Raw genomic sequence first — 17,746 nt, 5'->3', positions numbered from 1 at the left:
ATTCCAAACACATACAATACCTTTATTCATCTCTCTGTTAATCACATAATCTCCCCATACGCCGAAAATTCCAACGCCACTTATGGGGTCTGTCATCACGCCTGAAAATCCTACGCTACGTGTGACCTAAATCATATCATTTCACAATATCTCCCCATACGCCGGAACTACTAACTCCACGTATGGGGCCTGTCCGCACGCCGGATAACCTACGACACGTGGGACCTCATCATCATATCCCATAATCTCCCCATACTCCGGAACTACCAATGCTACGTATGGGGCCTGTCAACAAGCCAGATAACTTACGCCACGTGAGACCTCAACATAATATCACAATATCTCCCCATACGCTGGAACTACCAACGCCACGTATGGGGCATGTCCGCACGCCGGATAACCTACGACACGTGGGACCTCATCATCATATTACATAATCTCCCTATACCCCGGAACTACTAACTCCACGTATGGGGTCTGTCAATCCCCTAGATAACCTACGGCACGTGTGACCTCAACATAATATCACAATATCTCCCCATACAACGGAACTACCAACGCCACGTATGGGGCTTATTCGCACGCCGGATAACCTACGACAAGTGGGACCTTATCATCATATTACATAATCTCCCCATATGTCGAAACTACCAACGCCACATATGGGGCATGTTCGCACGCTGGATAACCTACGACACATGGGACCTCATCATCATATTATATTATCTCCCCATACGTCGGAATTACCAACGCCACGTATGAGATCTGTCAACACGCCGGATAACCTACGCCGCATGTGACCTCAACATAATATCACAATATCTCCCCATATGCTGGAACTACCAACGTCACGTATGGGGCCTATCTGCACGCCGGATAACCTACTACACGTGGGACCACATCATCATACTACATAATCTCCCCATACGCTGGAACTACCAACGTCACGTATAGGGTCTGTCAACAAGCCGGATAACCTACGCCACGTGTGACCTCAACATAATATCACAATATCTCCCCATACGCCAGAACTACCAACACCACGTATGGGGCCTGTCCGCACGCCGGATAACCTACGACACGTGGGACCTCATCATTATATTACATAATCTCCTCATACGCCGGAACTACCAACGCCAGTATGGGATATGTCAACACGCCGGATAACCTACGACACGTGTGACCTCAATATCATATCACAATATCTCCCCATACGCCGGAACTACCAACACCACGTATGGGGCCTGTCCGCACGCCAGATAACCTATGACACGTGGGACCTCATCATCATATTACATAATCTTCCCATACGTAGAAACTACCAACGCCACCTATGGGGGTCTGTCAACACGCTGGATAACCTATGCCACGTGTGACCTCAACATAATATCACAATATCTCCCTACACGCCGAAACTACCAACGCCACGTATGGGGCCAGTCTGCACGCCGGATAACCTACGACACGTGGGACCTCATCATCACAGGGTGATACAGTGTAATCAAAATTCGGGAAGTTACATAGGGTAGTGCGTATAGCACTTCAAACTGACATTCTAAACTCTTTTTATACCTTTATAAATATATATAAAAATATATATTAAGTTCTAAAGTTGTATAAGCCTCAACCACAATCTAGCATCCGATAATCCCCGAATTCAAAACAAGAAATTTATATCCTAATCCTACATAATCAACAAAACTCAACAACGCTCAAGACCTGTCACTAGGGTCATTATAATCCTCCTAGGAAGGTAAAACTACCTCAGAAGACTCACGGTCAACCAAGGGTCAAATTACCCAAACTTGGTCAAACGGGCCCACGGGGCCCACGACCTCCAAATTCTGATCCAAAAGTTCCTGCAGGTTCCACAAGGTTTAGGATATACGTCTTCCAAGTTTGGTCCAGATCGGACGGTCGGATTGCTCACGATCGCACGATCGAACGGTTATTATAAACATAAACTTTAAGTTATTAAACCGGAACATTCAGGGCTCTGATTCACGAGATCGGTGAATTCCTACACGATCCTAGAAATGGCTAGATTAACATATATTAAATTCAAGACTATTCAACGGTTCAAACCTATTGAATCCGGATAACGCACAATAGGCGAAATCCATTCGAGACTCAAACAGTATCCAAATTGAAATCCGAAAGTACCTACGTGCTCATGAGGACCAGGAGATCACTTTGGGATAAAAATGCATCTTTGCTACAGTTCCCACGCGCCGCCACACCTGCCGGCAGCACGTGGGTGTCCAAAGCGATAACGTTTCGCCGGAAAATCTCAACATCTCGAGCTAAGACTTCTACCCTAGGTATAACACCCTATTTGGAGTCACTTTTGTTCTTGGGTCTACCCCAAAAAGTGATCAGAAGTAGCCGAAATACTAAATCCAAAACTGGCCGAATTTCAAATTGAAAATCAACTAACCTAGGCTCAAAATCAAAGAAATCCTACCCAACCATCAGCTAGAGCATAGAAAATAGTCAAGAATCCATACCTTACTTGACTGAATTGGTGAATAAATGAGAGAGAACAAGAGGTCTAAAAATCTGTGAAAACCGCTGGTTTTCTATAATTTTCGGCGGCTGGAGTGGCTGACTGCGGTGAAGACCGGATGGGATGAGAAGAGGAGGAGGAGGTGGCGGTTCGAACAAGACCGGTGCCGCCCTAAGTGGCGGCGTGTGGTGGCGGTGGCGACTTGGAGAAGTTGCTGCCGTCGCACAAAGGGGGGGCTGTTTCGCAGGAGAGAGAGAGAGAGAGAGAGAGAGAGAGAGAGAGAGAGAGAGAGAGAGAGAGAGAGAGAGAGAAATTTCTGTTTTTATAAAAATCTCATTTCTAAATAATTACGATTATGCCATTGAGTTTCTTTTGATCGTAACTTCCTCGTTACAACTCCAAATTGAGCCCACTACGTGTCCACGGACTCATATCGTCGAGCTCTACGCAACAGTACAGCTGAAATTCTCAAATTCCTTCCCGATTAAAAAGTCAAATTTAAACCTAATAAAATATTCTATGGGCAAAATGTGGTTATAGTAAAAGGATGTATTTCATTTGTTTATCTATTTGTAAGGCACCATTTACCTTCACTTCCCAAGTTTATGGTTCAATTTACTGAGATAGGAGAGAAAGGCAAAGGGGTGTTCTTGAGTTTGAACAACAAAATGAGGGAAGTGGTGATGTTCGTGAAATGAATAATGGTTGGGCAGCTGGACGCCTGCACTCTACCACTTGCAGAGAAGAGACAACTTTTGTCTTCATCTCAAACAAACTTCTCAAGCAATAAGTCTTAATAGATACAGGTTTTTGGGCTCAATTGATAACAGAATTCGAAGGCAAAAAGTCACTGTTAGTCCATGTTGTTTGCCAATTTTATCACTTCAATTCCCATAGTTTCAGTTTTTTCAATTTTATCCATGTAAGTTTAAATCCAAACAATTCAAAGACATGTTACAAATTCTATCAATTCCACTACGTTTTAAGCACGAGATTTGATAGAATTTAGAAGGAATTTGACAGAATTTGTAACGTTCATTGAATTGCTCGGTTTTAAAACGACAAGGATACATTTTAGTAACCAAAATTGCCAGAATTAAGACTATAGAAACCAAAATTGTAAAACCAGTAAACTGCAAGGACAAAAAATAATTTTTTACCAAATTAGAATATGGCAATATGTTGCCTTTGGGTAAGGGGGCATGCTCTGTCTGTTGTGTTGCAAACTCTTGAGCAATAGAGCAACTCTCCAAGGGAACATTTTGTTTTCTTTCTCCTGAGCTTAGTATACAACTAGTCAATCAACGGCCAGCAAATTCGTTCCTCTCTTTTCTTTGAATATTTCCCACTCTATCATCTGTATCATAAGAAGAATGAAAAATGAGGCAAGCCACCCATGAACCCACAGTTATAAAGCTTGACTTTGATTAGTTCCCAAGATCTTCCCAGCGTATTTTCCAACGCGAGATTCAGGGGTATCACATTCCCAAAACTCTAATCTCCATATAAATATTTAACATTGAAAACAGGTCAGGAATCAAGAAATATAACCACAAATATCAAACACTGGGAAAAGCATTCTAGAATTCACAAACTGCTTATGTCTGTACCATAAAAATGATATATATATATATATCTTAAATGGTGCATTACTTGAAGATGGTATTCACTTTGAAACCAACAGGGTAAAAGAAGCTGAAAATTTATGCTAGTACTTCATTGCATTAAGGTGAAATCATGTAAGCTAAGAATTTGGGAGACCAATATCATAAACCAGATCCTAAAATCTTTTGCTCATGCAAGCTCACTCATTTGCATTTCTTTAGGTAATGTTGTGTTGCCATTTGCAACATCTTTGCTGTCAAGTGGTTGGCTTTGTATCTTCTCATCAACAACGTCTAAGTTCGAAGAAGCTGCTTCATCACATGATGAGCAGCCACCTTCATCAGAGACCTCAGAACAATGGTCAGAAGTTAGTGCATCTGACTGCTGCAACTCGGATATAACTGAAGGCGAACAACCGGAGTCAATAAAACTAGACATCTTCTTGTCATCTTCCCTCATTCTTTGTGCATAAGCTTGATAGTCAAAACCAAATGAATTTTTTCCACCAAATGCAGATTCCAACTTGTCCATATGGAAAAGATCCTCCATTGTCTTCTGGCTCTGTGGGTTGTCAGAGTACACAAACTTCATCTTCTTGTATGTTTTGGGCTCTAGAAATGGTTTTACCATCTGTTTCAAAGAAAGTTTCACCAAATTTTTTAAACATATAACAAGGAGAATTTGATAAATATCCTTAAACAGACATAAAAGTTAGCAAATGATGATTTAAATCATTTCAAATAAAAACATCAAAGAACCTAGTTGTCAATACCAGATAATTCTAACCAACCAATTGTACCATCAGATGAAGTGCAAGACAAGCCCTATAAGCCTTAAAACTGTTAGGAAGAGATATTTGTCCAAATAAATGTCCATAATAGGCATTTTCAGTGTTTAAAACCTTAGTTTGAGTTATTTTATTTATTAAATTTTCATACACTTAGTTTTATTTTACAACATGGGAAAGAATTTCAGTACTGGATGCTGTCAGGCTATTTTATCAGGTATTTTGTTTTTTTAGTCTTTGAATGTAAAAATTCAACTTATTTTTGTCAGGGGTTGTTTTGAATAGAAAGGCAATTCTCTTATTCGAGTCATTGACAGGTTATTCAGGGTTACAGCAAAGAGTTCTGTGGCCACAAATCCACAAGGAAACCCTGAACTAATATTGTATTTATACTAATTTCTTTGCACCATTGATGCAGTTAATCACTCATTTTGCTAGTTTGGTCAACCCCCACTCACATACAGATCACTGAAAGAATCCCATGGTCCTTGCTTATATTCTAATTTTACAACATAGCACAACACACACTAAACCTGGTTATCTATTTATAGTAATGTGATTCATTCTATCCTGCATTAAATTCATGATTCAGGCACTAGAACATGCAAAGGTTAATATCATAACAATAACAATAATAAGGTTTAGACAAGAAAGTAATAACAAATGAAAAGATGTAAAACAACATACCGTCCAAAAGGACTCGAATATTTTTGGTGGATTATAGAGGATACCAAGGCCCAATCTCTCAGGGTAATGATTCTGCAGGACCTTAGCGGTTTCCCTAGTCACCTTCAATGATATGCTTGATGAGCTCCACCGTTGAAAATCAATTAGCCAAACCATCTGTTCTTGATCTAAATTCAAATTCAACATTGCATTCTCCATGCAATATACTAAATACATGATCTGCCCATTTACTGCATTTGTGTTCTGACATGATGAAAGAATTTCACAATCAACAAGAAAAAGGAAAGACAAAAAAAGTCTTAAAACCTACTAATCAGAAAAATAACGATAACTATTAATTGACATAAATGCAGAAAGGAAGACTCTTGTCATGCTTTTTAACTACCTGAAAACCAGGCCTCATGATAAGAACGGTCCTTCCACACTTGTCAACGTAATTGGCTTTGTAAATTTTTCCTGTCTCCGCCTCAGGAGCAATGTTTTCCTTTATAAGATAAGAACATACCCCTTTAAATCGGCAAGTGGCAAGAACGAAAAGCATAAATCACTCATAACTTGGAGGAGAAGAGGACAGTTTGGCAAACATTTGAATTAGCTAAGGGAATTGGATTAAGAAGAATCTGCCAGTTCACGTCTATAGCATTCTGAAATGTGTGGATGTATTCTGTGGGGTTTAACAAACATGTTTCTCAGAACAATGGCTAGTTGGCTAGTACATGACAAGTGCATTATAAAAATATATAGAACTACATTAGGGCCCTCTAAATATTCCGGAACAATAAATTATGTTCCTGTAAACAGACATGACATCACATATCTCAGCTTACCCATCGGATCTTCTCTGGCTTGTACTCCATCCTCCATTTTATTGTTTCTTTCAACATCTTACCTGCCTTCTTCGTATTCCAGTTCCGTGCTCTTAGGTACCTTGCTATTGATTCTTCTGAACAAATGGCTGGTAGCTTATCAGCAATAGGACCTATCATATGTCTGACTTCATAAATCTGAAGAGAAGAAGGGAAAATTATTTCCTATGAAGAGATTCATCAATAAAACATATATAACTTTACCACTTCATCAAATTTCTCAATCAGCGCTCCGCTACCATGAAACGAAGTCTTGCATCTTTATCTAGGACTTCACTCTCATTTGTACAACATATGTGACAAAATTAGGCATGAAAAAACGTTTCTATATATTTCAAATTCAAGGAGGCATAATCTGAAGAGTCTAGTTTTCAATTTGTCTGCAGACATCAATACCAAGTCAGGTCAACAATCAGAATTTTAATTTGTCTCTCTTTGGCTAAACAACAATGCGCTATCATCTAAACACGATAGACCTTATTCTAAAAGAGGTCAAAATCAAAACAAAATTGAGGATAGCTGAAATTGGAAACCAGATGCAAATGCAACTTTCCAGGGAAGAACCGTCCAACATTTGAAACCAAATATATATATAAAAAAAAGGGTCCCATTAAAATAAACTACTAGCAGTCTATCAGAATAACTTGTCCATAGAAGAATAAACAAAATCATTTCCTTATTTCTTAAGAACGTGCAAATGCTTTAATTTTATGGAGAATTTTGAAAAACTGATTTTAACTCCACTCGAAAACGAGCAAGTGTTCACTTCAGATTGAAAGAAATGATCATTGATTATTTAATTCTATACAATACTAGTTTGTATGCAAGATCAAGGAACAACTTTAGATTATTATTTTAGGGAAAGCAGGACATGTACAATATGATATTTTTATTTTATTTTTTATGTACCTGGTATTGTGGGATCTGGGAATTCAAAGTCATTGACATGTAAATGATACAAAAGCAAAAAATAGGATTGAATTAAAGCACACATAAATTAAAGTATTATTATTATTATTATATTACCTTGAGCAGCTGCTCTTCCTGTGTCAAAGCTTTCTCTATTGTACCTTCCCGCTTTTTGAATGACATCTTTTCAAATTGAATATTTAACACAATTAATCACCAACAATCAACTGCAAAATTCAAATTAATTAAGAAAATAAATATATATTATGTCTCTGGAAGAGAAACAACGTCATGCCCTACATTAATTTAACAGCAAACCCATTAGAATTACAGGGAGAGAAATAAAATACCTGTTCACCATGAAAATACAGATTCAGAGCCTTAGAGGTCATTGCAATTGTCAAAATCAATATCCATTTAGAATTTCGCCCTCATCTGAAAATCCCCAATAACCCTTTTTATTTTTCGTTGTTATTATTTATAGAATAAAAGAGTAACAGATTTTGGATTCGATAAATTAAGAAAGAAAACAACCATAAGTATTGTGAAGTATTTATATTGGCATAAGCAGAGAAGAAGCATTTGGTTTTCAAAAAAATTTCTATTTATATTTAGGAATTATTTTGGCCTGAATTTAATATTAAATAAATTGACCACCAAGTGTACGAATGAATTGGAGTCGAGAGTTTGGGAATTGTGGTCGAACGAGAGCAGATTTAGGGCCGTTATTGAATTTTTCCTTAACACTATGTTTGGATGAGGTACTTTGAGATGAGATTTGAGATATGTGGAACGTGAAAGTCCTGTATGGTCAAACTAACATGTCTGGCAAATTTTATGAGAGATTTGAGAAATAACAGGGAACTTAAAAGTGGAACTTTGGGAGGTAATGGCAATTTTCCTCGTCGGAATTCGACCCTAATAAATCGGGTATGAAGGATAAAAATCGGGTATGCGGACGACATTGGAAATTTTTTTGGACATAGTGATCAAGGAGGAGCAAGGATGGTATTTCAATTCCCTCTCCAAACCCTCTCCGTATATATTATTAGAGTGACTCTAACAAAATTTTGTGTTTCATGTATTATAGAAATTTAGAGGAATCTCTTTAAACTTACTAGTTGTATATATTTGGTTAACAAAGTAAATATGTTGCGCTCATAGTATTTTTTTTCCCATAAAAAAAATAGTTTTTATTTAATGCGAAAGAAACCTTTCCCCAATAAAGGTGGAGGATGGGGAAAAATGCTTAATGGGGATTGGGATGGGGATGGCATATCCACAACCCCATCCATAATTAATAGTTGATGAATGTTGGGTTCTTTTTGTTAAGAGTTGCAAGGGGCTTATTGGACTGCTACGAGGTAGGTTGGGCTCTCTTTCACCTTTGCCTGAGTTTGCAACACCAGGACCCTAAACACTTCGATAGAGTTGAAGCCTTAGGGAATGCTTTGGTCATCTTCAATGGCTCCTCGGTACATTGCATGTGTTGATGATAAGGATACAAGGGGTACTAGGAGGAAGTTGCTCAACGTGGAAAGGCTTTGCCACTTGTTCGGATAAGCATTCAATGGCTCTGAAAAGAATTGAAGATGTTGCAAAGACCGTATAGGCATGGCATGAAAGCTTGCTTTGGTGAATCCAGATATGGTTAGGCTTGGCATGAGAGGCTTGTGGCATGGGAGATAACAGCCTCTAAGTTCATCTTGGCTTGAGAGGATGGGTGTGCTAGATCTGGAATAAGGCCTTTTGAGAGAGAAGAGAATAAGATGGAAGAGATGGTGCTTGAGCTTGATGTTTCCAGCAATTAGAGGATATCTTGCTCGCTTTGGTCGTGGTTTCTCACCAAGATGATGACTATGATTTCAGCTTGGCTTTAGAGATTTGTTAGAACAAGATACTTAAGAGAGAAAAATGGGTGTTTCTGATCTGGAATGGAGCTTTTGAGAGAGAAGGTAGAGAAGTGAAAGATTAAGGCTTAAGCTTTTGTGTTTTCAGCAGTTGGAGGAGAGGCTTGCTCACTCTGTTTGAGTTCCCCCTTTGCTGGTTAAGCTATGACCTTCTTTTATAGGCGCTCGAACCCTTCAAACCCTAGCCATTTCTTCTTTTTTTAGCCAAGTCTCCTCTCCTCTTCCCTTCACTTTCTCCAATTTGGCCTTTATCAGTTAAATTCCCTAAAATCAGTTGAGCTATAGTTATTGAGACAAAACAAATTTTGGTGCCCCAAAACCTTCATGCAGTTAAACCTTGTAGCAACCTCCATTCTGGGCAACACACTCCTTCGCTTTCTCTCCTTATTTTCTTACGATACCTTATAGTGTAATTTTGGGTGAAGGTTAGTCAAATAGGAGAAAGACGTGAGCTTCCAGTAGCCTATGTATCTAAGTGAACGATATTTAAGTGATTGTGATTTGGTTTAAGTAAGCTGGTTTGGCTTCAACAAAAGGGGGGATAGAATTCTCTCTGCGCTTACCCATGTAATTGGGCTCAAGAAAGTGGGCTTGGGTTTTAGTACCCCTAAGATACCCAAAACCTCTACCTTTTGAACCCTTAATGGGCCTTATGGACCCTCGTACCCATTCACGCCACAATCAGCTCAGCAAGCCCATACATGTATGTGGCTTGGGCCTACTTAAGCTTGTCGGATGGTTTGGCACTAAAGGGAGCCACTAGGCATGACATATTATTTGTGTGCTTATGCTTGGGCTATGATGTATTGTAGTGGCTTGGGGCTGTGTTAGATAATGCTTGACGAAGTAGTGGGCTAGGTGAGCTCAGGCGTGTGACATTGTTAAACTTTATAGGTTTGCATGTGAAATTGGTAAACCCATATCATGACCTTCCCAAGTGCCAAATTAGTCTCACATGGCATGACATGAATATCAAAGCTTGCTTAGGCCTTTCATAGCCGTATCAGATGGGGTTCCGTGTACCCTAGCTAGGCTTCTTTTATAGCATAATAATGCATTGGGCCTAAAATATCCATGAACCTTGCAATTTTTTGGGCCACAACAATAAATATACATCTCAAATATTGACCAATTCTGAGAAATTATAATATGGTATTCTATGTGACTGTACTATGGTATCATATAGTGATTTCTCCAATTAATTTGGAGGCTTGAGATGTAGTAATTCATGTCAGGGCTGTCAGCAGTTTGAGTCCTCTTAATAAATGTCCCAAGGGTGTGAGTGATGGTTTAGCTGACATATTTGTTTACCCTGAAAAATGAAACAAAGCCCTAGAGTAGACTTTGGGAAAGTGTGAGTTGCGAATGTGCTACTATTAGCAATTAACTAATTCTTATAGACAGAAATATAAATAAATAAAAGAACTTGTGCACCAAGTAAATGACTTTAATCAAAAGATTGTGAATTGAAATGGTATTAAATCAGTGAGGTTCTTTTCCATGCCTTAAGACAAATAAGGACTTCATAATTTCTCTAATACAATGGAAAGGGCACTAAAGGTAAACAAAATAGTGAAAACAAATGAAAGCAAGTAAAACAGATCGACCAGAACTTCAAGTTGCCACCACCTTGTATTAATCCTGGATCAAAGCATAACTAAGCGACGAGTGACGAACGAGTAAGGATCAGAACTGTGTGAGGATCAGAACTGTGTGGTTTTAGTAGATCAAAAGAAGACAAGATGCAACCAAAATGGCCTTCAACTGACGAAGTCAATTAGAAATCGATACCAAGGAGGCTTGGCAGAGCAAATAGAAGAGAGACGAATGTCTTTAACTAAAAGCTTTGGCTTTAGTGTAGAGTTTGTTGTTGAAAATTTGTGTTTGAGAAAGTTGATGTGTCTCCTTTATATAGTAGTGTAACCCTAACCCTTGTAGGAGGTAATCTTCTATTAGGTCACGGTGAAATCAGAATTATTCTAGGATCAATCACTTGATTGTCTTCTACACCAAGTAATCTTTATGAATATCCCTTTAAATCTAGGAAATTACCATATAATAATGTTTACCATAAATTGATCAGGATATTTAATTAAAATTAAAACCCGGACCATAACTTGGTCCAATATAGCTTTAATCTTGACTGTGTAAAAACCAGGCCCAAACAATATCATTTGTTCTCTTTTATTATTATTATTTTTTTGGGTCTTAAAAGATGCTTTCATTAATAGAGCGGGGAAAATAACCTGAAAGGAAAAATATCAAAAAAAAGACCTACCCCACAAAGGAGAAGAGAGGTGCTCAAAAGATACGCATAAGTAGAGATACAAGAGATGGAAAGAAACGAACTGATGCTAACAGAAAAACAATAAAGACCATAGCTTTAAGCCAACGTTCATTCTAGCTAACAACCATCAAGAGCCTTAGGTAGGGGGAGGGCAAGGGCAGCTGTCTTTGTTCAGAATATGGGTTAGTGAGGATGGGGGTTTGTCGACCCAAACTTCCGTGCGCAACCTTGCCTAAGCTAGCGATGCCAAGAAATCAGTCGCTTTTTTTTGCTGATCTGGAAATCCAAGACCAGTTGCAAGAGTGGAAATACTGATTCATCTCCTTAATTTTATGGAAAGTGGGGTAGATGGTCCAAGCACCCCTGACAATGTTACCCTTCAAGCTTTGGATGATGCCCCGAGAATCAGATTCCACCACAACGTTGGAGGGAGAGCCCTGCCATGGTCGGAGGGAGAGCCACCGACAAGTTATGGATTGAGTCGGCTAATAATTGGAGGGAGCGGGGGCATGGACTACATGCGGCATCACCCACGGGGTCAAAGGCTTCCTATTTAATGGATTCGAATTATTCGACTTTAGATGCTTCGGATGCTTCCTCAGCCGTGCAGTACGTACTTCTGTTTGGAGAGTCTGTTATGTACTTAGCTAGGACTAGAGTAGCCCCTCTATATCTGAAGGCGCCTTTTGGCTCAATCCGTCCACAGTTATTTTATTGTGAATCTTGCCTTCGCCTTTTTGTTAGCAGCTCTTCGATCAACCCAAGAAAGAGTACCAGAGGCTAAGATTAGGTATTGATTAGAGAAAGAAAGAAATAAAAAAACTTAGATACATAGATTTTTAGAAGAGAGTATAAGATAGTACCTTTACACTCCTTTAGCAGTGAGAGCAACTTTAGTATCCCCCGTTGACCTTCTTTTGCAGATAGAATCTTCAATGAGTGCAACAAGCAACCTTACTAATAAAGGTGCTTGTTGAGTAAGGCCAGCTTTCAAGCCCAAGCCCGTTGTATAGGTCGGGTGCTTGAGCGGATGTAGATCAATCAAGGCTTTCCTTAAGTTTTCAATAAGGGGCGTGTTAGCACTCCTACAAGAAAACGGCCTAGCTAACGTGTGCCCTTATGTTTTCTTTGCTTGCTCTGCCTGCAGTACGAGCCTCATACAGAGCCGCGCCCCTTTAATATGACGAGGATAAGTGGGAACCCTCTTTTTTTTTTTTTCCGCACCAATCATTATTTACTACTATATCTTTTTTGGGTGTATAGCTCGGTTGGTAGAGCATTAGGCTTTTAACCTAATGGTCTTAGGTTCAAGTCTTGCTATACCCAAACCTACGTTACACTATACTATTAGTAAGGATGCATAGTAGCTTTCAAAGATCACTCTTTGGCCTTTAGACTCGCTTCAGCGACTTCGCCCGTTAAGGAAGGTAATTTGGTAGCTTTGCTAAATATGTTTTTAAAAAAATCCAACACCATTCCTCTTTTTATTTTTTCATAGTCCTTTTCCATCTTTCCTCTTCCTCTCTCTGTTTACTGTCTCTCACCTCCCACTCTCTCTTTTCTTCTTCTTCTTCTCTCCATCTCTTTTTTATTTTTCCTTTTCTTCTTCCTCATTCCGTCATTCTCCATCTCTCCTTTGTTTTTTTCTCTTCTTATTCGTCTTTTCATCTTTGTCTTTTTTATTTATAAATAATCTAATGTAATTTAATCAACTATTTTTTTCTTTTCTTGTGACCTCCCACTGTCTCTTCTTCTTCTTCTTCTTCTTCTTCTTCTTCTCTCCATCTCTTTTTTTTTCCTTTTCTTTTTCCTCTTTCCGTCATTCTCCATCTCTCCTTTTTTTTCTTCTATCTCGTCTCTTCCTTTGTGTCTTTTTTTATATATATAAATAATCTAATATAATCTAATCAACCATTTTTTTCTCTTTTTATCTACATCTCTTGTCTCTTCCTCTCCGTCTTTTTTTATATATAAATAATCTAATCTAATCAACCATTTTTTTCTCTTCTTGTTTTTCTTTATGTAAGTTTTATAGATGGTCATGAAAGTTTTTTGGATAGTGTTTATGACATGGAAATTGAGAGAAAAAGGACAGAGAGAGTGGTTGCTGACTCTTTTTTTTTTTTTTTTTTTTTTCGGGTTTATTCTTAACTGTCATGTCGGATCATTCGCGAATTATAATGAGTTATATTTGAATCTGGTATTTTTCACCCATTAAGTTAACGGGTCGTGTCGTGTCAACCTATTAAGTTAACGGGTTGACACGAACACGACCCAAAACCCATTAACATGACCGGTTTGCCAGGTCTACCAGCAACCGTCCACCTGCGCACCCTTCTTCACCTCTAAACGCAGCGCCGTCCACCTCCACTTCCCAATCTGCTCTTTCTCTCTCTCTCTCTGCTCTCGTTCTCTCCCCCTGACCTCTCTCTCACAGCGGGTGGTCCAAGACTCGGCTGGGTCGGGGGAGTCACTGAAGCAGAGCTGCTGGGCTCAGATGCCTCAGGAGTTGCTGAGGGAAGTATTGGTGAGAATCGAGGCCTCTGAGGCCGCTTGAAAAATTGAAAAGACGATAATAATGTGGAACTTGTGTAGCTGAGAACGAAGAGTTTGACTGCGAAAGACCACATCAGGCAAACATTTTGGCTTGCATTTGATGTGTTTGATGAAATCCCTCTTCAGTATTTTTTTCAGAATACTAATGTCCTTTGCACTACTAGCTTAGTATGGAAAATCACGACAAAGCCCAGCTTCTAAGTTTTCTCAAAACTCTTCCCCCTGTTGAGTTCTGCTGTGTCTATGGCTCATTTCTTCATCCCAACAATCCTGGCAGTGCAAAGGTTTCTACTTTACTTCTATAGCTCTTTTTCACTCTTCTAGCAATTGCTTGTTCACTTAAGTAATATACATTTTGAACCTTTGCTTTGCATTTGTGAATTCTGGGTTGGTAGTCAACCATGGTAGATTGCATTCTTGGTGTATCCAATCCCCGACAATGGCATTCTGAGGTAAGCTTTAGACTTCCACACATACCATATGTCTCTTCTTGATGCTTCAATAATCAATCATGGTGTTTACTAATTTGTGTATGTACAACTAGAATCTGACATTGAACAACGATCATTATTCCTCATGGATGGTGCTTCTTGGTGGGGCAAGACTGGTACTGCTCTCTCTCTCTCTCTCTCTCTCTCTCTCTCTCTCTGCTTCCATGTTCAATTCTATTGTCATTGATCCTGACACAATATAATTGTCCATGCTAGATTACCGACGTTGCAGATGAACTAGGTGTGGGGGTGCACTTCAATCCTTTTGTTAGTTGGAACGACAAGGTATTGATCATTCAGCTACCCTGTAGGTTCAAGTTTAGGCTATTTCTTGGGTGTCTGAGCTTTCATGCCATATTTTAAACTGATAGTGCATTAGTGTTTTGTTACACATTCTGTAATCTTTCACATCTTGTATTTTGTTACACATTCGTCACACTCAAGTAATTTTTTTTCAGATGTTCAAGTATGGGGTTGTTCGCATGCAGGACTTGGTTCAGGACATACTAAATTGGGAGAGGTTCTATTTGAGCGGCCGATTACAAAAACCAGTATGCCTTCTTCATTGATTCTCATTCTTTTTGTCTTTATGTTCGTGGAAGATTAATCTTCAGCTTCGTATTTGTCCTCCTTTCATTTTGATTTTAGTTAACTTCCTGTTTAGTTACATTATTTTCTAACTAGCACCACCCTTCACATAGCATGAAGATGGTCTAAGTTTTAGAACTTTCAATCATATTCAATGATAATCTTAGTGATGTAATTCTTGGAAAAAAAAAAAAAAAAAAACCCCCCTCTGCTAGTTTGATTAACAAATTTTTACCTTATTGAAATATTTTGTAGCACACGGAAATTGCCTGAAACTAATGAAAATTAAAATACATGTTCTTATGCTTTGTCTTAAAAATAATGCCATTCTGTTGAAGACCCAAGACTCGGATTGTCTCATGTAGTTCATGTTATGATACATTATCTTTATATTCAACATGAGAGTTTTCAATGTTTTTTTCTACAGGTTCATGTACTTCTGGATAATTTGGATATCGCAAATGTAAACTCGGTTAATTTGAGGGCTGCAATGTCTGCAGCTCTCCTTCTTTTGCCGTCCAAGTTCACTGAGGTCTGATTCTTTCACTGCTCAATGATTTTAAATTTTTTGGAGTTCTATAACATATTCCATTTAATGCAGGAAGAATTGTATGCCAAAATATGTAGCCTCTCGTATATGGGCGACTTGCGTATGCTTTTTGCAGAGGACAGAAATAAGGTAAAGCTCAATCAGTGGTTACATAAATCCACAAACTTGCATTCAGTTGGCGGGTCTTGTAATTATATGGCCAAACATAATCAAATTTTTTAAAATTACATTATCTACTGCAGGTGAAGAAAATAGTACAAGGGCAATTTGAATTGTTCCGGCTGATGTATAAGCCATTTATTGAAGAGTATGAGACCAAAGAGTTGTTGAGACGCTGTTTATCTGGGAATACTCGACCAATCATATCTCAGGTCTATTCTGACCCTTAGGTTGCAGTGTGAAGTTGATCCAACATTTCTTTTACTAGCGAAGGGTTGATGTATAGCTTCTCATAAAAGTTGAAAAAGAAAAAGAAAAAAAAGAAGCGTTGATTTAATGGGTGTATGGAACCTCAGTGCATGTTTTAGAACATAAGCTAGATACCAACTTTAAGACTTCACTATATGGCTAATTCTTCTAAAAGTTATGCTATGCAGTGTACAGTTCAATGCTTTGAAGCTTAAGATACATTATTACCTGTTAAAACAGGATGGTGGTTTATTAGCAGCTCGATCTCTTGTTTCTTCTCTGCCCCCAATGGTCAGAAGCCAAATGGGGATGAAGCTAGGAGAAAAGAAAGTACTGTGTGACTCTGGTATGAACCTTAACTCATCTGCAGTGGCTTATGAGGAAAAAGGTTTCTTAAGGATTGATCTGAGTCCAGATTTAATGATTATACCTGATCCAATGTTTTTTAAGGAAAATATTGCTTGTTTGTTATAAATGGAAAGGTGAAAGTTCATAGAAAACTTCCAGATTTATGTGCCACAGGGATAGTGTTTTAACTAGGGTGGTAGTTTAACATATGTACTTGTAACTCTTGAATCTGGATTTTAGTCGATCATTACACATCTCTTGTACTTCAATTGCAGGTCGAGTTATTCAGGAAATTGTGATTGGCTCCAAAGACGAGGCTGCTAAATGCATGCAGACTATTCTGCGGCGAAAGGTCATGGTTTCGAGTGCAAGACAGGCCTTGTCTGGTCTCCTGGCTGCTGGTGGCATTAATGGCATGAGATATCTTGGTGCTAAAATGAGCAAGGCTTGGAAATCCTGGAGATGATAATTTTTTACATATAATTATTTATTCATTTTTAGCGCGCGTCTTGTTCAGCCATAAACTGTTAGCATCAGAGGGACGTGGAAAGCATGATTTTGCAATTCCATCGCAACAAGAGGTGAGATGCTCGAAACATAACCTATATGAGCTCCCCAGGGCTCACTGGTCAATAGGTTTCATTCAAACAAGATATTGTTGTTTGTACCAAGGAAGAAGACGCTCGTGTTATCAGTGAGCATTTTGTATAAGAAACTGAGAGAGGAAAAGCAAGTTTTGTATACTGCGACATGCAAGTAAATGTTTTCAAGATTTAAAACTATGCATATCTCTATACCGATAACATTTTGGTACAGAGTAGAAGTATTGGTTCCTGGAGAAGATTATTAATGCCAGGTTGCTGAAAGTTAGCAGTGCAGGAAACATGGTATTGAAAGTTAAGAAATTTGGATGCTTATTAAAGAAGAAAAAGATATAAAATGAAAAGTAAAAAAGTAAATTAGTTGGGACTAAAACGGTAACTGGTATGGGTTCCTTCATAGATAAAGCTCCAACCTTTCAGACTTAGAATCAAAATAGTGACCTTTCAAAGGAAATCTAGGGCAGGATTGTAAAATTTCAAAAGAAGTTGAAGACGGAAATGGCGTTTGCCTAGACGACAATCACTCTAATGGCATGTTTATTAATCCGTGATTGGATTAGGAATTGAATTGAGAATGAATGGAATTGATGAGGAGTTGGATTGAGGAGAATTAGATTCCGGATTCCTTTTGAAGTTGTTTAGTAAA

The 17,746-nt window shown here is 38.5% G+C and overlaps 2 protein-coding genes and 1 non-coding gene across 4 annotated transcripts; 2 read left to right on the top strand and 1 right to left on the bottom strand.

Annotated features, from left to right (window-relative positions):
• Positions 4,165 to 7,573, bottom strand: LOC18771686 (random slug protein 5). The gene is made up of 5 exons (XM_007202276.2): positions 7,478 to 7,573; positions 6,413 to 6,589; positions 5,971 to 6,069; positions 5,586 to 5,828; positions 4,165 to 4,741 (listed from the first exon to the last, which is right to left on the bottom strand). The coding sequence occupies exons 1-5, from the start codon at positions 7,541 to 7,543 to the stop codon at positions 4,301 to 4,303; spliced, it is 1,026 nt and encodes a 341-aa protein (XP_007202338.1). The 5' UTR covers positions 7,544 to 7,573; the 3' UTR covers positions 4,165 to 4,300.
• On the top strand, positions 12,811 to 12,883 carry TRNAK-UUU. Its single transcript has one exon. It is a non-coding gene; the product is annotated as a tRNA-Lys (tRNA).
• On the top strand, positions 13,678 to 17,311 carry LOC18769412 (phosphatidate cytidylyltransferase, mitochondrial). 2 transcript variants are annotated; one of them, XM_020567742.1, is made up of 10 exons: positions 13,678 to 14,397; positions 14,509 to 14,565; positions 14,658 to 14,720; positions 14,821 to 14,889; positions 15,093 to 15,155; positions 15,620 to 15,724; positions 15,794 to 15,871; positions 15,985 to 16,113; positions 16,391 to 16,496; positions 16,774 to 17,311. In XM_020567742.1, the coding sequence occupies exons 1-10, from the start codon at positions 14,284 to 14,286 to the stop codon at positions 16,962 to 16,964; spliced, it is 975 nt and encodes a 324-aa protein (XP_020423331.1). In that variant the 5' UTR covers positions 13,678 to 14,283; the 3' UTR covers positions 16,965 to 17,311. The 2 variants fall into 2 exon arrangements, with proteins under 2 accessions (XP_020423331.1, XP_007204443.1); XM_007204381.2 differs by having other exon boundaries at positions 15,063 to 15,155.

Source organism: Prunus persica, chromosome G7 (assembly GCF_000346465.2).
Source record: "Prunus persica cultivar Lovell chromosome G7, Prunus_persica_NCBIv2, whole genome shotgun sequence".
NCBI classification, from domain to species: domain Eukaryota; kingdom Viridiplantae; phylum Streptophyta; class Magnoliopsida; order Rosales; family Rosaceae; genus Prunus; species Prunus persica.
The sequence above is the reverse complement of the archived record's forward strand: the minus strand, read 5'-3'. Positions and strand labels throughout refer to the sequence as shown.